The 17852-nt window shown below is 38.9% G+C and overlaps 1 protein-coding gene across 5 annotated transcripts in view; it reads right to left on the bottom strand.

Annotated features, from left to right (window-relative positions):
* The window catches only part of JMJD1C (jumonji domain containing 1C), a 163981-nt gene that overhangs the window by 98431 nt on the left and 47698 nt on the right, over positions 1–17852 (bottom strand). For 3 of the 5 annotated variants that reach the window (XM_071749117.1, XM_071749118.1, XM_071749119.1), the window contains one exon: positions 13376–13540. Coding sequence is in view for 1 of the 5 variants with exons in the window: in XM_071749118.1 (XP_071605219.1) it covers positions 13376–13540 (165 nt within the window). In the remaining 4 variants the exon portion in view is untranslated. Of the gene's footprint in view, positions 1–447; positions 743–13375; positions 13541–17852 lie in introns of those variants that run through there. The other 2 variants (XM_071749123.1, XM_071749120.1) reach the window with 2 other exon arrangements.

Below are 17852 nucleotides of genomic sequence, written 5' to 3'. Positions count from 1 at the left end.
TAGCTTGGGCACCACTACAACACTGGCCAGACCAAATACAAACTATTCCAGACAAATACACCAAAATCAGTAACAACATTGTTCTCTACAAAGCCAGTTATACTCTTAAATGCAAAATTAATGTTAAAAAATGTCTTTAATTCATATCAATATAACTTTCAAAATTGCTAGATTCATCAGCCAATGGTAAGTACTATTCACCCCATTTCAGGATTCAGCTCAGTGTTTCAGTGATTCCAAAGGGACCCACCATTCAGCTAGTCACACAATTCATTATTTTATTCCTTTATCTATAGAACTAATATAGATTGTAACATTCAGTATACGCATTAAAAATCCCAAAGCACTTCAGTGAAATATGTAAGAATTATTCAAAGCCATCTGGTTCTAAAACTATGAACAGAAATATAATTCTGTATAACTTATTAAAAGAAATTAGGCACTTACCCAATGTCATAGACTCAAAACTGATGAGAAAATTCAAATTAAAATACTTATTCAAGAGTTTTTCAGAATGATGCATTACACATAAGAGTAGTTGTTCTTTTCTGAAAGAGTTCTATTGAAAAATTTAATATTGAGGTAGATTTCTTAAAATTGCTTAGCTAGTGGTCCAAGTCTTTTCCATAAAGCAATCAGAACAGAACAGAAAAGCAGCTAATAAAAGATCAAAAAGCTTAATAAAATACTTCTGTCTATCCATGACTGGTGCAGACCCTACAGTCAGTAGACAAAAAATAAACACTGTATCATTAATTGTGTTAATAATTCACCTATCTGTAAATAAGAAGTCAGACTTGCCCATGGGTTAGATTAGGTCAGCCATGCTTCTCTAGTAAAATATTAATTACTGCTAAAGGATGTTATTTCCATATAAAGACCCATTCCCTAATCAATAGTAGGCTGTCTTCTTTGCTTACAAAGTCATTCCAATGAATATTTCTCTGAAATTATTTTGGTTCCTAAAGACTTTATATATCCCTAAATTTACAGTTTGTAATGTTGATTCACGTTCCAGAATTAAAGATAATCTGCCTAATAACTGTTTCAACACACTACATAAGATAAAATATCTTAAAGAATTATCAATACCTATTGATGAAGTAACTAAATTACTGCAAGGAAAAAAAAAAAAAACAACCCTCATAAAAAAACCCCATAAAATTCAAACAAACAAACAAACCAACCATTAACCCAAGTTTCACTGTATGTCCCCCATTTATGTGAATATTCCAGACAGCAGAGGGTAGAAAAGCAGAAATGCTGTAAAACCACAGATATGACAAAGTGGTTGTTTCCCAATACTTGATGAATTTTAGAAAATTGAATGGTTTAAATTTTGTTCATCATTTATTTAAGACTGATATCAACCTACGAGGACACACTTTATAAAGAGAAACACTTATGTCTTCAGAATAAGCTTTTGCTTTCTCTCAAGAAGTCACTGAAAGTGTATTTGCCATTTCTAGCCCTTGACTCAACTTCCTAGTTCAGCCAGCAGCTGGAGGATGCTAATCCCAGGGTACAAGAAAGGAAGTGGTAGAACAATACAGTCCCAGCCCTGGCCTCTGTGTGCTCACAGAATGAATTTTGAATCCACTGCAGACAATTGGATGTGGCATGCAAAATAAAAAACAGTTTGTGCTTTTTTTATTAAAAAAAAAATAATTTTTTAAAGTAATAATAAATAAAACAAAACAACCACATCTGCTCAACATAAGAAACAAACCCATGCCTTCAGCAGCTTCCTCCTCTGTGCTTCTCTCCCCATCAATACTTCCACACAACTCCAACTTGCCTGTGGTTCCTACCTCCTACCTAATCACATTTTAAGTCTTCTCATCATGAGTGGCACAAAGTGTGGCCAACCATCACCATCACTTCTGTTTCTCCTTCTACACATGCAGAACTACCAAACCTAGGGGCTTCAGGAACACCAACAAAATCCTTGCTACATAAATGCTGCAACATGAAGCTCAGAAAGTAACACGTGATCCCATACAAACCCACACCTGAAAGGAACTGATAAATACTTCAGGAGAATGCTGTTATGACAGTGAAGCCAGGAGTAAAGGACATACTCCTTTTACCACCTAGGAGCTTGTTTTCTAGAAAATGAGAATGATAGTCACTTTGTTGAAAAATTAAGTTATCAGAAATTTTAAGGACACTAAAGACATAAAATAAAGATTCTAACCCAGCTAGCCTGCTCATGCAGGTTAAATACCGTAGGCTGTTCCTATGTTCATGCTTCCTCTTAGAAGTTAAGATAAATTTGTAAATAAACATCCTAGATGTAGAACATGAAATCATTGCTAGAACTTAAACAGTATATTGCTAGAACTTAAACAGAGGCTGCTGTGAAATTGACTTTCTGTGGTTCTCAAGACATTGTCATATATGAAAACAGATTGCTCATGATATGAGCATGCAGAGCACATTTATAATGCTTTAGCACCTACGACAAAGAAGAAAAAGAAAACCTTTTACTCCAAGTACTTGATTTAGTTTCAGTGTAACTGAAGGCCTGAAACCTCTGCTAGCAAAATAATTTTCTGCTAATGATAGCTAACTGCTGAGATCTCATTTCAAAATCTTTTTCAAATGCAGAGCAGAATGACAGAATTAAAATATAGAATAAAACGTAAGTGATCAATACTATTCAAGTACAGGCAATGCATAATAGCAATAAACAGTAACACTTCCTTCTCACTTATATCCCTGTGAACACATAACAGCTTAGCATAAGCTACAATAGAATATTTTTGCACAATAGTGGAGGAACCCAAGTGTGCGTAAATGCACACCCCAGGGGACAGAGCTTGTGGATCCAGCTGATACCGAGAGGGTTTTAAGCCCAAGTAGCAAGAAGGGAAGATCATAGGCCTGTCCCTTTCAGTATCAATGAGAGTTTGGCTAAATTCAGTGTGAAACCCACATCTGTAACAGACTGAGATGAAAGGAAGATAGGATTTTTTTTTGTTTTACCCTGTTCATAAAGAAAAAGGACTTTAAAAATTACTACCATAGCACTAGTGAGCTCCAATGGGCTCCTGGGCTGCAGAGGTGCAGGGATTTTTTTCCTCCCAAGCTTTGTCAAAATCACCTGAAGGAGATCATCTTTTCCTCCCAACAGCCTAACCACAGACACAAATTCACTTTAAGAGGAGAAGCAGCTATCCTTTTTTCAATTCAATTTCCTTGTTACCCCAAATATTAACATCCTTTTCCTTACCATGAGAGCTCAAAGGACTAAGAAGTCTTCATATCCCCAATCTATGCTGTCAATTCTCCTTTTGAATCTAGAAACACAAGATTCCCTCATCATCATTTACTTTGATTATTCAAAACTGTCAAAGAATATACCCAGTGCTGTTACTGCCGTAAAAAAGAAAGGGTACAAGAAATTCCCTAAAATCAAGAAAATACTGTTTCATGTTTGCTGGCTCCACTTAGACTGAGTAGCTAAAAAAACGTAATATAATTATGACACGATCAAAATGGTCTGTGAAGTCAGTCTGTTAAAAAGGAGACCTCGGAAGCAACAGTGACTTTATTTCTATGCCAACAATCAAAATGCAGGTGGAGCTGAAGTATATGTTTTCTTTACTATCAAAAAAGCCTGCTTCAGATTCTCAGTACTTTGCAAAATACAGAACTTTTTCCCCAACCTAGCAAAATTAAATGTTTGGCCACAGCTGCAACATTTTTACTTCAGACACTAATTTCACATCAAGCTCCTATGTCTCTGCTGTAGACAACAGACTGTTACACATGGCCATATATATCCCAAAGAGAAACCTGTAAACCACAGAAATCCCTTTTCTGAAAACATACTTCACATTTTGGAGGGTTCTCCATGCTGATATATGTCTAAGGTGGCTACTGAGACTTCATAAGGCAAGCCACTGGAATCAATGAAACACAGAAGCAGCTCCTGGAATTCTGGGAAAGGAGAATAAAGCTCATAAAACTAATTACACCTTCTATAACTCATCTTACTGAAGTCAGCATGAAGAGAGCAGTGCTTCAGTATTGCATAGCTGACAAGTCATTAATGCACAGAAGCAGCAGTGGAGATTTTAACAGTGGGTGGCTTTTGAAATTAGCTGCCAAGTGGATTTTGACAGGTGTAAAGCCCAGCTGCTCCTCTCCACCATCACAAGAAAAACTCTGAGGAGTTGCTTGTGGCTGGAAGTTTTCTGGCACAGCTTTCCTCACTCTGGACATCTACCATTCAAATGGACGACAAGTACCACACTGGCATCCTTTCCTTGCTGTGCAGCCTCTCAAGTAGTAAAGGTCAGGGGATAATTATGGTTTTAATATATAAAAACATTATAATTTTGTGTAACTCTGTGTACACAAACATCTCTAAGTATATACCTGCACATATGTGATATGTATATATTACACATAAGATGTATACAGTTATAATCCATAACTGATATAAGCAAAACCAGACTGAGTGATGGAGATACTTGAAAGGCACCACAGGCATTCAGTCTTTCTTTGAAAGCCCAAGCTCTGAAAGTTTAATTTCCAAAATACTGTGCTGAAATAACCAACTGCATCCACATGCCTATATTCTGCTCATCACTGTATCTTCAAAGCTTTTTTCTAGTTCACCTCAGTTCAGATGACCTAGAGAGCTACAAAGCAATTTGTTTTCTTCAGCACAAATGAACAATTTGTTCACGTAAATGCTATGGGAAAAAAAAATAAAGGACTTAAGACATAAACAATTCTAGAGGACCCAGCTTTTACACCTGATGAAGCTGTGCAGTACATCAACACTGAAGCTGAAAATGGGAATGCAGTACAGATACCTACACTAACTTTGATGTAGTTGACTAGGGTACCATCAGGAGTATAACCATCTACTGAACCAAGACAGGTTTCAGCATGTTAAAAAATCAATATGCAAGCAGCTGTCCCTGCAACTGTGGCTGCCCTGCTTGAACATGGAACCTCAGAAGCTTTATGTCTATCTTTTACAGAAACACATACAAATACTAGAAATTCCTTGCTATGTGTCTTTCGAACAAGTGCAAGTGACAGAGGCACACTCAGTTGGGAGTACTGCTTAATGTTGTAGCTTTAGGACTGCAAAAAGTATGGTTACTTAATTTGTGTAATCCTTGGAAACCACCTACCAGCAGGAAGGAACCTGAAGTAGAGACCTCCAGGATGCTCTGACATACTGTAGCAGCTTTCTCCAGAGAAGCTACCAAAATGGCAACTCCCAGGCTCCTATCAAAAAAATTGACTGGTGCTTACTGTTATTTTAAGGCTAAAAATCTAGAAAATACTCTGCTTGAAATTCTAGCACTCCTGTAAATGAATTTGACATTAAAGCCAATTCTTAGCATAGCATTTATAAAATATTTTATGTATTTTATATATGGAAATATGCTTTTACAGAACTAAATCCTTTCAAATACAAAAGGTTTCCATTGATTAGAAGTGCAAGTTGAACACAAACTAAAAAATACAAATTAAGTACAAGGTGGCCATTAGCCAACACCTTGAGACAAAAAAAAGAAAAAATTGGAACAAACAATGCAGGAGTGTAAAGTGCACAGAAAGTACTAGGGCCACATACAAGTGAGTACTGCAGGGAGACTTTCCACTCCGTCACTGATTTCCAGAGGGGAAAGCCACAGGACAACACCCATAATTCTCAACGGAGCATCTGGGGAGGCAGACTTCAGTTTATTGCTGTACATTTGGGACATGTCCTGGGAAGGTAGTGGCCTCTGCTTAGAAGGCTGTGTGGAGAGCAGTGGCTCCCAGTAAGCAGTAGTTCAAAAAAAGCAAGTGCCAAAGTACACAGGAGGGATGTGGTACTGCTTAAGACGTTTATGTTCTGTGGGAATATTACAGTAACATACTCTCCAGCAAAGTAATCTCTGAACCATCTCCAAGTGCTGTTTCTGCATGATACTGTCTTTCACAATGCAGCAAAAATCAGGTCATTTATGCTCTGCTGAGTCAGTTACTTAACTTTTCTCTTCCCCAAGCTCTGAAGTGTCTTAAATCTTCTCCAAGAAGCTGACCGTTTCCAAGCATTTTCCCCTCTGTTGTCTATATCTCATCTTTACCCCAGATTAGCAAGCTATACAAGTACTAGAATTCTGATGCAGGGAACAGAGAAGCTGAAAAAATCCACTGTTAGTTTTTTATTGCTTTCCCTGGGAGCTACAGCACTTCCTCCCCTCAAAGTTGAAATATCCTCAAAGTTTTTACTTATTTTTAGGACTCAGAAGACTGAGTCTTCTCTCTGCCTTTCTTTCCATATACACCGTAATCCTTTGGGAACTTATTTCTTTTTAGTGCTAGAGTATTTGAGTGCCTGCTGAGGATTTAATCACAGTATATGGCAGTGTATACTGCTATTTTTCATTGTGCAGAGGGAAAAGAGGCTGCAGCAAAGTAACTGAATATTCAGAGGGAACATTAGCAGCATCTATAGGAACTCCCAACTTTGATGATCAATCTGGTCCATAGGAACAATATATAAAAGACAAACTTACAGAAATGCTAAAATGAGACCCTCAAGACAAGGAAGAAAACAAACCCTACCAAGACTAAAAAAGCAGTAGTTCACCATAGGATAAACAGGAATGGACAAGGAACCTGTTCTACTTTCCATCATCATGCCAAAACCAATGAATTTTATTTGTCTAAGGAATATCTGCGAATTCTGTAGAAGCTTCTTGATCAACATGTACATTTTTTGTTCTTTAATGGTGACATAAGTGACAACAAACTGGCACTTGATCAGTATTTGCTTTATAATCCAACATAAGCAAGCCAGCTGCAGCAGAACACAGCCAAGCACAAGGATTCTGCAATTGACAGCTGAAACAGAGGAGGAGAGAGAGAGGGGAGGGGAAAGGCTACACAAGGTCAGAGGACAAGGCTGACTTCCATGTGCCGATGAACACTTCTGCTCCTATACTTCACCACCAAGTAGCCTAACATGCAGTCAGCACATGAACATATGGGCTCAGTCACCTCTAACCAGAACAACTCCACACTCCCATCCAGAAGAAACCTCATTTCATTCTCCTGCAAGATGAGCTCCTCAGTAGCATGAGGCTCAGACTGAAAGCCCACAGTCCCACAGGTGCCACTGGCACTGTCCACCATAAATCAGCTCCAGATTTTCACAGTGGAAAAGTTCATCATTGCCAATGAAGACACTCTTTGTCCCTGGTTTTGTTATAACCCTGGCTAAAGCTCTATATTCTTGCAGAGCCCTGGACAGAGTCCCAGGAAAGATTGTTCTCAAGCCACTAGTTTAGCAATGACTTCACTTGTTCCAAGAAAGAGAGACAGGCAAACAGACATATACTCTTTTTTACTGGGGAGAGAGGGTAAGGAGAGGCTGAGTTGCTCCTGCAGCTACCCTGCCTGAAGAGACAAGCATATTCAAGGTCTCCTCATGAAATGTATTTTTTGTATATACACTCTTCAGAAATATATAACTGTGGAAGAACAAGTTCTTGCTGTATATCAGCACCAAAACTGGGAGTGATAGAGTTATGGCAGGTCTTTGTATTAGGAGAGACCACAGGGCTAATCTGTTGGCTTGACAAGGGAAAGCTATCAACTTTCCCTTGTCAAAAAGCACTATCTCCACATTCAACCAACAGAGGATTAGTATTAATTATTCTGATTTATTATATAAGCTCATAGTCAATTCACAAGGAACACCATTTTATTTACAAGTACAACAATAGGCAGCACAAATTTTACACACAAACCATGCCCACTGGCATGAACACACTATACCCCTGAGCCACCACCCATGCCTGTAAGTAGCCTTCCCAGGCACTCAGCTCTGACCTGATGTCTAGAAGTACCATTCCTTAGCCCTGGTTTTCATCATATCAGACTGAGTCAAACTGTGTCATCCTTTAAACATCTACCCTGCACAAGATTGCCAGCTTCTTCCAAAAGGAAAAGGTAAAAATAAGATAATACCTTTCCTTACCCTGTTCTACAATAGTGTCTTCCTTTCTTTTTGCAAGTACAGAAGTTCCTTATGTGCTCTTCCATTCAGTGCATTCACTTCTCCTTATCTCCAATTCCAATCTTTTTCTTTCCAAAAGAATTTTTCCTGAAAGTGCAAACTTGCCATAATCTGTCCGTCTTAAAACTCCTTTATTCTACATTGCATTTTCAATTACCCCTCTTCCCTCATTTTCTTTCCCAAAATACTGGAATATGCCTGTTTACATGCCTGTCTTAAATTTCTTGCATTTCTCTCTGTAGACCTTCAATGATAAATTTTCATGTCAGTACATTATTCAAGTTTCCAAAACCCTCTTCCCAAAGCAAATTATTAAGAAAAGGCACTCAAGTCCACACCCTCCTCTGTCTTAAATATATAGTCAATTTTGTTAAAAAAAATGAATGGCTATGTAAGTTCTACCATGGCATTCTCTCCTAGCTAGTCTACCGCACTAAACTTTTCTTCCACATAATTCAATCATTCTATAAAAAGTCTCTAGGAGCTTCTGTTCTTAGTCCTCCCTTTTCCTCCCTCTACACTTCACTTCTAGGTATTTTAATATGTATGCAATTAGAGAGATAATAACTAAATTCAAACTGAGAGCTCACAAAAGCTTTCTGTTCTGACCACGTTAAAACCCTGGCTTCAATTTGTCAGCCTGCCCACACATTTCCATCTTCCTTCTTGGTGGCTGAGGAGATACCATCATACCCCTAAGACTTGAGACTGAACTGTATCACAGGCATGATTTTATCATTGATCTCTAATATCCTGTTGCAAGACAAACCTCTTTTAGGGCACAGCGCTCCAAGGTCCAACCAGGTGTTCCAGCAGAAACTCACAAAGAGTTCTCTGAGTCTATTGCTCTCAGGGCTGACCAGCCTGGATCAGTGCTATTGCTCCAAAAGTGGACAGCCTCCTCCCTGGCTTCCTCAGGAGTGAGCTGAGCTTGTGATCTTGAGCCTCACCTTTTATAGGCCCCCTAATCCTGCTCATGCCCAGTAGGGGCCCACCCTAATCAGGCACAGGTGGGCTTAACACAAGCTCATGCCCACTACCTGGCAATTAGTGGCACCTGGTTGCCTCATTTCACTACAACATCCCAGTATCCAAACTATTTCTACATCAGGGATATTAATTTACTCCCTCTAAAATACAACTATTCTTATGCACCCAAAGATCGAAAAGCTTTATCCGTCATCTTAATTGCTTCAAAGTTGTTTTCTGAGGAATTAAGACAAACAAACAAACAAACACAATCAACTTTTCCTCCTTGTTAAAGTACTGGTAATTCTCCTAATTCTCTGAGCCCATCACTCCCCTCTTTTTGAGTCTATCACACACACACACACACACACACCCCCCTCTTGTTTACCAAACTAAGATGATGCTTTCAAGTTCAACACCTTATCTAGTCTAATTTTCTTAATCTCTTAATGTGGAAAGACACACCACTCACTTCTACTACCTACATTTTTCAAGTCTGCAAAATCCATACTTGCCTTTTTTGCCTTTGGCTGAGAAGTTTTCTCCTGCATTAACATCTGTAGCATCTCCCTTACTTGAGGTAAACAACAAGCACTGTTTACCAAAAACTCTTCCCCCATTTCTAGGCTACATTTATGCTGACATCATTTATCACCATTGCCATTTCTTTAGAACTTCTTGACAGTCTTCTCTTCTACGCCTGGAAAGACCCCACATGCAGGATGATTTCCAGTTACAGCAGTCAACTAGGCAGCCAAGAAGTTCTCCACTCATTCCAGAAAATCATTTCAGAGAAAGGAAAAACATTTGATTACAGCATGAACAAGCTGAGGCACTAAGCTTCTTCCCACTTTCACCAACTTGCACAGTGGCCCAGAAACAGGTATCCAGTCAACACCATCAGTGACCCTGATACAATCCAGGCTCATTTAGTGTTTTCACCTCTGTCATGAATGAGTCAGGAACTCTACAAAAAGAAAATATAATGTCATCATGACAGAAATTGGGGATTGGAACATCTCTCATGAGGAAAGGCTGAAAGAGCTGGGACTCTTTAGCCTGGAGAAGGCTGAAGGGAGACCTTAGTAATGTCTACAAGTATCTAAAGGGTGGGTGCAAAGAGGATGGAACCAGACTCTTCTCAGTAGTTCCCAGTGACAGGATGAGGGGCAATGGGCACAAGCTGCAACACAAGAAGTTCCATTTATATATGAGTTGTTTTTTTTTTTAATCTGAAGGTGACAAGACCCTGGAAAGGGGAGGCTGGAGTCCCCTTCTCTGGAGATCCTCAAAACCCACCTAGTTGCAGTCCTGTATAATGTGCTCTGAATGATCCTGCTCTAGTGGAAGAGTTGGACTGGATGGTACCTGGATACCCCTTCCAACTCCAACAATTCTGTGATTCTCTGAAACTGAACTTGGGGGATATTCTATCCCTCCTCTGTTACCAAGTTTCTAAAAAGTAGAAGGAGATGGTACTTCTCATTTCCTTGCATCCTCAGCATGTGGCACAAGAGCCAAGTAATTATATGAGGTAAGTGGAAACTGCTTTCAGTAACACCTGCACTTGAAACATTCAAGCATTTAAAAACAGCAAACATTTGCAACCAGCTTGCATTCTACCAATTTCATCTAAAAAAGTGGAGGTTACATTACACAACTGAGTAATAAAAGAAACTAATAAGTGTCAAATACAGGGATACAAGACTGATGATTGCCTATAGAATGCCCCACTGGAAATTATAGACCTTGTCTTCTGATCAGGTTTAAGTACCACACAGTAGAAAGTATGCTGATCAAAGAGGAGAAGGTCATAACCATTGAAATAAAAAAACATTCTCCAGTCATCCCACTAAAGGAAGAGATCCTGTAGAACTAATACATAAAATGTGCTTAAATATTGTTTTGCTGTGTATTCATTTGCATCCAAAGTAAAGTTTAGCCAGAAATTTGTATTTTGGTATTTACCATGAAGACAACATAGTCAAGTACGTGAACATGGACTTTTTTTTTCAACATGGTTTGCATGCATGGGAAGGACTGAGACTTTTCCTTTAATAATTACAGCAAGACTCAGCTTTTCCAAAAAGTGTGCATAGTCACATCCACACTCAGGATTTCACACACAATACACTCCAATATTCCTGTTGCTTTTTGGCAATATTCTATTGTGAAAATATTCACAATCTATTCAATTGCTTTCCCAGTTTTAGCAAGTCTTGTTTTGACAAAAAAAGCAAAAAAAAAACCCAACAAACTTTCACAGAGGTCATCCACTCCACTGCATCACTGTTCAGATAGTCTGGAAGCAAAACCCAAAAGCATTTTGGCAATTTGAGCACCTTCCCTTTTCCCCAAGGCCTGGTGTGCTCAGTGCAGCTTTTGACTCAGAGCACGACTTGAGGAGGTCTCTATTGGAGGAATCCACTCTAACAAGATTTAACATCCTCTACCTGCACTTTCCCTCAAATATGGTCCCTGGAATGGTCGCCTCAATTCGCCTCCAAAAACAATTGCTAGAACATTTGTAGGGGGACCAAGTACAAATGCTGAGAATTTGTCATCTTTAAGACCTGGAAACTGTGGCCCAACAAGCTATCCGAGCCACACTTTTACTAAGAGATTTCAATTTTTAAATTGTAAAAGTAGGAGATGAATCTTTTGTAAATCTTTGTTTTCATGCCTATCAGCTACCTCAGTAAGGTAAACATTAAAACAGCAATTAAGAAATTCAAAGATGAAGATGGAAGAGAAAAAAAAAAAAAAAAAAAAAAAGGTTTTGCATTCTGCTGGACCAGGACAAGTTTGAAAAAGTCTCTACTCAGAGCAAGAGGCAACTAAAACACTTCCACACATCAGCAAAGACATACTTTTAACTTGGGAACAGGATTGGCAGCCAGACTTGAATACCTTCTAGAAATACATCTCTTCTAAAACCAAGAAGGATCACTACCCCAGAGGGCAAGAGTACAAGTATGTAAAACCATGAAGTACTTAGATGCTAAATTGCTAGCAGATTTTTAAAATAGCCATCTTGATCAAGAAATGTGTTGCCTTAAAAAACAGGACATGACTCCCTAAAACTAAAAATTCTTGCTCAAGGGATATACCAACATGAAACAAAAAATATGCCTCTGCAAGCAAATATTTGAAGCAGCATGTACATCCAGAAAGTTAGTGAGCTTCCTTTCCTCAAGCACATCAGCACAAACATACAATGTCAGTCGAGTAGGAATATTAACTGAAGAGGTCAGTCCATCTTAAACCACCTATGCATCTCCTCCACCAGGAAGGAGACCTTCCAGGCACACCTCCAGCATAACTGTTCCAACCACAGCTCAAAAAAAATAATCACAAGACAGCATTTCAGAAGTTCATGAAGTACTCAGAGATGAGCACACGAAGAGGATATTTAAGTGAAACACGGAGTTTAAGTCTGGATACGAAAAAAAAATCATCATTAAGATTACAAATTCCTAAAACAGAAACAAACAAAAAACCCCCACAAAAACAAAAAACAAAACAAAAAAAAAACCCCAAACAAGATTACATAAGCTTAGTATCAAACATATCAAAGATTTCCCTCAACCACTTCGACAAATTTGTTGGAGTTCCCATTCACCTGCCAGTCTCCAAGAAATCTTCCAACTCCTTATAAAGGAAAGCATCCAATATAGTGCATTCCTTAAGCCTCCTATTTGGCTCTTCTGAAGACTTTGACACCACCACTACTTTCTCTGGAGGAAAAAGGAATACACACTTAATGCTTATTAGATTACCTCAACAGATCCTTCATGCTCATCAGGTCAGAAACAGACACAACCTCCTCACAGTTCTCCCAACAGCTTTAACATTTGGGCATCAATCCAGAGAGAACAAGAGTCACGAGTATCATATCATAAACCAGGCAAGTAATTAGCACTTACTTTATTATCTTTGCTCCTTTTTCTCATCTTTCTGAACTCTTAAGTCCCACAAAGGCAGCATATCACAAGTTTAAGGGTTTACTTTTCACCATCATTTCAGACCTCCAGAGATCATGCTGCTGATAATATTTCTATTTGTAAAATGCTTATAAGTACTTGTAATACGCTCTATGTGAAATGCCATTATTTTTATGTCACTCAGACCCTAGGTTTTGCAATGCTCTAAGATGATTCAAAAGAGAATATGAGTGACCATTGTCACAATGCTCTCACTCTTTCAACACAAACATGATTTATTAGGATTTTCTAATCCTTTTCTTACCCTCCTCTCCCTCCATATTCACAGCTTCTCATCACCATTTAAGTAACCTAGACAGTTTCCCTAAGGAGGGCAGGAGATTAAAACACTTCAGTAAATGCAATTGCTCAAATATCTTACCAATGCAGGCCATTGAATTTGTTTGATCTTTGATCCCTGAGTCTGGCTTGGGTCCTTTCTTTTCGCCCAGACCAGCTGGTACTCCACCAAGAAGGTTGCAAAATCTTCATAAACTTTAACCCATTCTCGCTTTTCCCATTCAAGGTCATCAAATTCCACATATACCTGGGGAAAATTCAGAACAGAAAATGACATATTATTACATATACACAGCACATGTGCATCTACATGCATTTCTGAAAGCATGTGTTTCAATATTTAATGCAAGACTTCAGTATTACCCATTTCACTGTTTATGGTATGGACATTATATAGTCAGTCCCTGCTCCAGAGACCAAATTTTTCTTGGGAGTGCATTTGTGCTGCAGAGAGGAGGGTGACATTTGCTAAAACTTTACTGTTAACATTGGGTATCTTATCTCATGAATGAAAAGTATAACACTAACTGCTTACTATTCCAATAATATAGACAGGTAGTCACATTTCAGTAAATAAATTTTAAGAATACCTCTTATTTTCAGCAATACAAACCATAGAAACAGTATTGCAAGAAAAAAAAACACACAAAAAAAACCACCAAAAAAACCCCAAAGACACAAAAGCGAACAAACAAAACAAAAAACAAAACCAAAACAGAAATCCACCAAAAAACCCACCAAAACTAATAGACAGTACCAGAAAGGACATTCAGAGCCTGGAGACTCTGCAAGAAGCAAGCCCAACACACAGCTTCTAACAGAAGCAGCTCAGTTTTGTGCCATTCCTGTCCTTCTGGAATCCTGTTCCATTAAGGTGTGTTTGGGAGGGGGAGGACGGGACACACGACAACCAACACTTTTTCTTTCCAGCTTAATTAATTTGGAGCCAGTTTGCAACTATTTGATCTCCTGCCATCCCTGTCCTGTAGGTTATACAGTTCTTCCTGACACATTCTTAGAGAACAACTCCCCCAGCTGTATTCACTAAGCTAAATATGCCAAACCTTTTGTCTCCTCTTGTAAAGGGAAGAGGGAACTCAGAGCCAAAAAGCTGTCTGCATCAGCAAACACAAGCTCTTCTAAAATCATTACATTCCACAATTACAGAATTCATTTAAAATAAAACCCTCCAACATATTGTTTTCTTTTCCAACTTGTGAGAAAATTCCTAAGAAAAAAACAGCTGTAATTATATATATATATTTAAACAAAAACAAAAAAAAACCCTCACTGGTTGTTCCACAAACTTGAGAAGAAGGAAAGATGCTTTGCTGCCCTCCAGAATTTCAGTTCTCAGCCACACCCAATGCAACTTCTGAAACTTGAGTTTCTTCCTCTATCTGCTTCTGAGAACTTAAATCACTGTCACAGAAATATTCTTGTCTTTTTAACTTTGGTTAATTTTAGGCTTGTAACATACTTCCTCGTCTAGACTTTCTGTCTCACACTTTCCAAACGTGTACTACATAGTGCTCCTTCTCATCATGTCCTTCTCCCTTCTGTGTACTCAATTTAAATTTGCACCAAGCCTCTTCTGATTCCTGCATCAAAATTCATCATCCCAGTTTTCCCCACCATAGGAATTAACCCATGTTACTCTCAATCTGTACATCCAGTCTCCCTTCCTTTTCCCTTCCCTCTTTAAAGCATCAGATTAGGAAGGTAACTTAATGCAGTTACTTTCTACTATGACAGCCCATTATTGGACAGTCCACAGAAAAAAAGTTGTTTCTGTCAAGCTATGCTCAGTCCATCAATTTATTTCACTGTTCCCTTCCTCACAACCTCCATGAGCTGCTGGCTACCTGGACCAACCACAGCTATCACTCACTGCACACCCAGCTCTTTGTCACCCACCCCTCCACCAAATACTGACACGGGACCATCCCAGTCCCTGTGCATGCTGGGTGTCACCAAACATGTTCACATCCAACCAGTCTTTCCACTTCTTATCTCACATCTCATCTTACTGCTCATTTTCCTTCTTGTCTGGTTTTTATCACTGGGTCAAGGTAGAATGTGTGTAGGGCAGTTGTTTGCATTAAATTCCATTCCTCCCTTATTTCCCAAACACAGAGCTTTCCCTCTGGATTCACCACTCCAGGATTTCTGCTGTTTGCCTGCTGCCACTCCTCCCATGTTTCAATTACCCTGACTGAGCACAGTTACCCATCTCTGCATCACCTTGTTCATCAATGCAACTACTCCCTTACCTTTTTCCTTTGTCCATTTCACTTACTGAAACTATCAGGGAAGTCTTTACAGTGGCATTAGAACCTGCCCTGTACGAACAGTTTGCATAGAAAATTATCCTCCCACTTCAACTCTTCATTATTACAGCTGTCACCTGTTATTCTAACAAATACTCAACAATACTCAGAAAAAAAAACTAAACTAAAAAAAATTAAAATTGATACCTTTCACTAAAAAGCATATAAAGTCTAAAAACTAAATTTAAAATACATACTAAGTTGCAGAATAATTTCTCAATCAAAACAGTTAACAGTAAATAGCCATGCTTTAAAGCACTGGCAACAAAGTACATCATAAATCATTTTAGCAAGAATATCTTATATTTGCAGCTACAGTGAGCTCCCCTGAAGATTCTGAATTCATTTCTACAGCTGGTCAAATAACAAGAGTTAAAGACAAATTTCAGTGACTATACAGTCAACAAGCATTCTCTGAAGTCACATTCCTCCTGCAAGTTTCACTCAATTATTGTGGGCTGGTGAAATAATTTCAATATCTGGAAAGACATTTCACATGGGTTGTCTATAACAGTGTGTAAGAGGTTAAGCACCAGACCTCACACAGCAGTAAATTAAAAAAAAATAAATAAAAAAATTTGAAAAACACCAATAAATCTAAACAGGAGTTAGCAGTTTAGAAACTGCCATAGTAAAACATACTGTATCTTCTGGGCACTAGCCAAAGCTTGTGGATAACTGTGACACAATCTAGTGTTTGTGTGCAAGTTTTACAGCCCAAATAAACTGAAATCCGGTGCAATGACACTGGGAGTTATTGCTGAGCTATCTGCAGAGTCTCCTGGCACAGTATAATTAGATCTTCAAAGGAGCAGTTCCAAGAAAAGTGGAGAATGGAGCATGGCACAGAGCCAGCCTGCCATTGCCCAGGGCACCATATTCCTCCTCTAGTAAGATACACACACAGAACCTTACTTGGGAATTACTTCTGCCAGCTTCCACCACATTCAGGTTTCAATGCCAAAACTATTAACTCAAAGTTCATTTTTGAAAGGCAGAAACAACACAGACAAAACACCGAGTCCAATCCTTTGCCCATTCTCATTTTTTTTGCAAGGAAATACTTCAATCAGGAAAAGCCATTATTAATTTTTCTAAGGAAACAGAGTAAGAACCTCTGAAGAGCCCAGGCTTCCTCCTTCCCTGCACACCGACCGACCTACCGCACAGAGGAGACGCTATCCCCAGCACCACAGCTCACAGAGGGGAGAGGAGGAAAGGAAGGAATCCAGCAACCTAAGCCAACAAAATAAAATGTAGAGCCAAAGTCAGACCCCCCTGAGGAGTGCAAAGGCTGAAAATATTTGATCTTTCTTGCTCCACTGGTGAAACTGTGCAGCGAGAAACCCTACAACATTCACCGCTCCAAGAATAAATGTCGATTTTGATAGTTTTCTGCTGAACTTTGAGTCCTTGCCTTGTCAGCTATAGAGAAGTTTGTGTTCCCAGAGTGGCTGAAGTCCTCTCACCACATATGCATTCCCTCTCATAAATAAGAGAAATTCCCACTGGGGTGATATTATATTTATAACTGGCATTAATGTGCTAATTTTGTAACTCACTACTATTTTCCAACAGGAAGCAGGGTAAGCTTTTAGTGTGCTTTTCCAAGTAAAGCAAGACAACAAATTAATTTCCAAAGGAGCCAGCCAAACAATTGCAACAAAATATTGCTGTCTCAAGGCCAAAACACAACAATCATGGTGAAATTCTCTACACACAGTGGGGCTGGGATCCAGAGCTTTCCAGTCACTTCTGCTCTAAATACATAGGCCTAACCAAACAAATTGTGAAACCTTTTATACGGTCACAGAAACAATGCTGACTTCCAGCAAATCTGATTTTAAATGCTAAAAAGCATAATCTATGCACAATCCATTTTCCTGAAACTACCTGAGTGGATGCTGCTTGTAATTCCTCCATGCCAGGGTAGTGCCCAAGGGCTGGTTAGTGCTGAAAACTGTGTTAGCAACCCAAAGGCTGGCTTCGGGTTAGGTTTGCCCTTGGCAAGAACTCCAGGCAACACAGCTAGGAAAACCACTAAAATCTTCTATCATTTTAAGGCAAAGTAATCTCTTTTAACAAGGCAATTCAGTGTTATATAGCATTTCTTTTATTGGTTTCTAACCCAGTCTGCTCAAATGACCCATACACCTGATCTGTATTTAACAGAACACAAGATCTGTTTTCTCACCTAAGGAAGGAGTGTACAGAGTTTCAGAGCATACT

This window comes from Heliangelus exortis, chromosome 7 (assembly GCF_036169615.1).
Source record: "Heliangelus exortis chromosome 7, bHelExo1.hap1, whole genome shotgun sequence".
NCBI lineage: Eukaryota > Metazoa > Chordata > Aves > Apodiformes > Trochilidae > Heliangelus > Heliangelus exortis.
The sequence above is the reverse complement of the archived record's forward strand: the minus strand, read 5'-3'. Positions and strand labels throughout refer to the sequence as shown.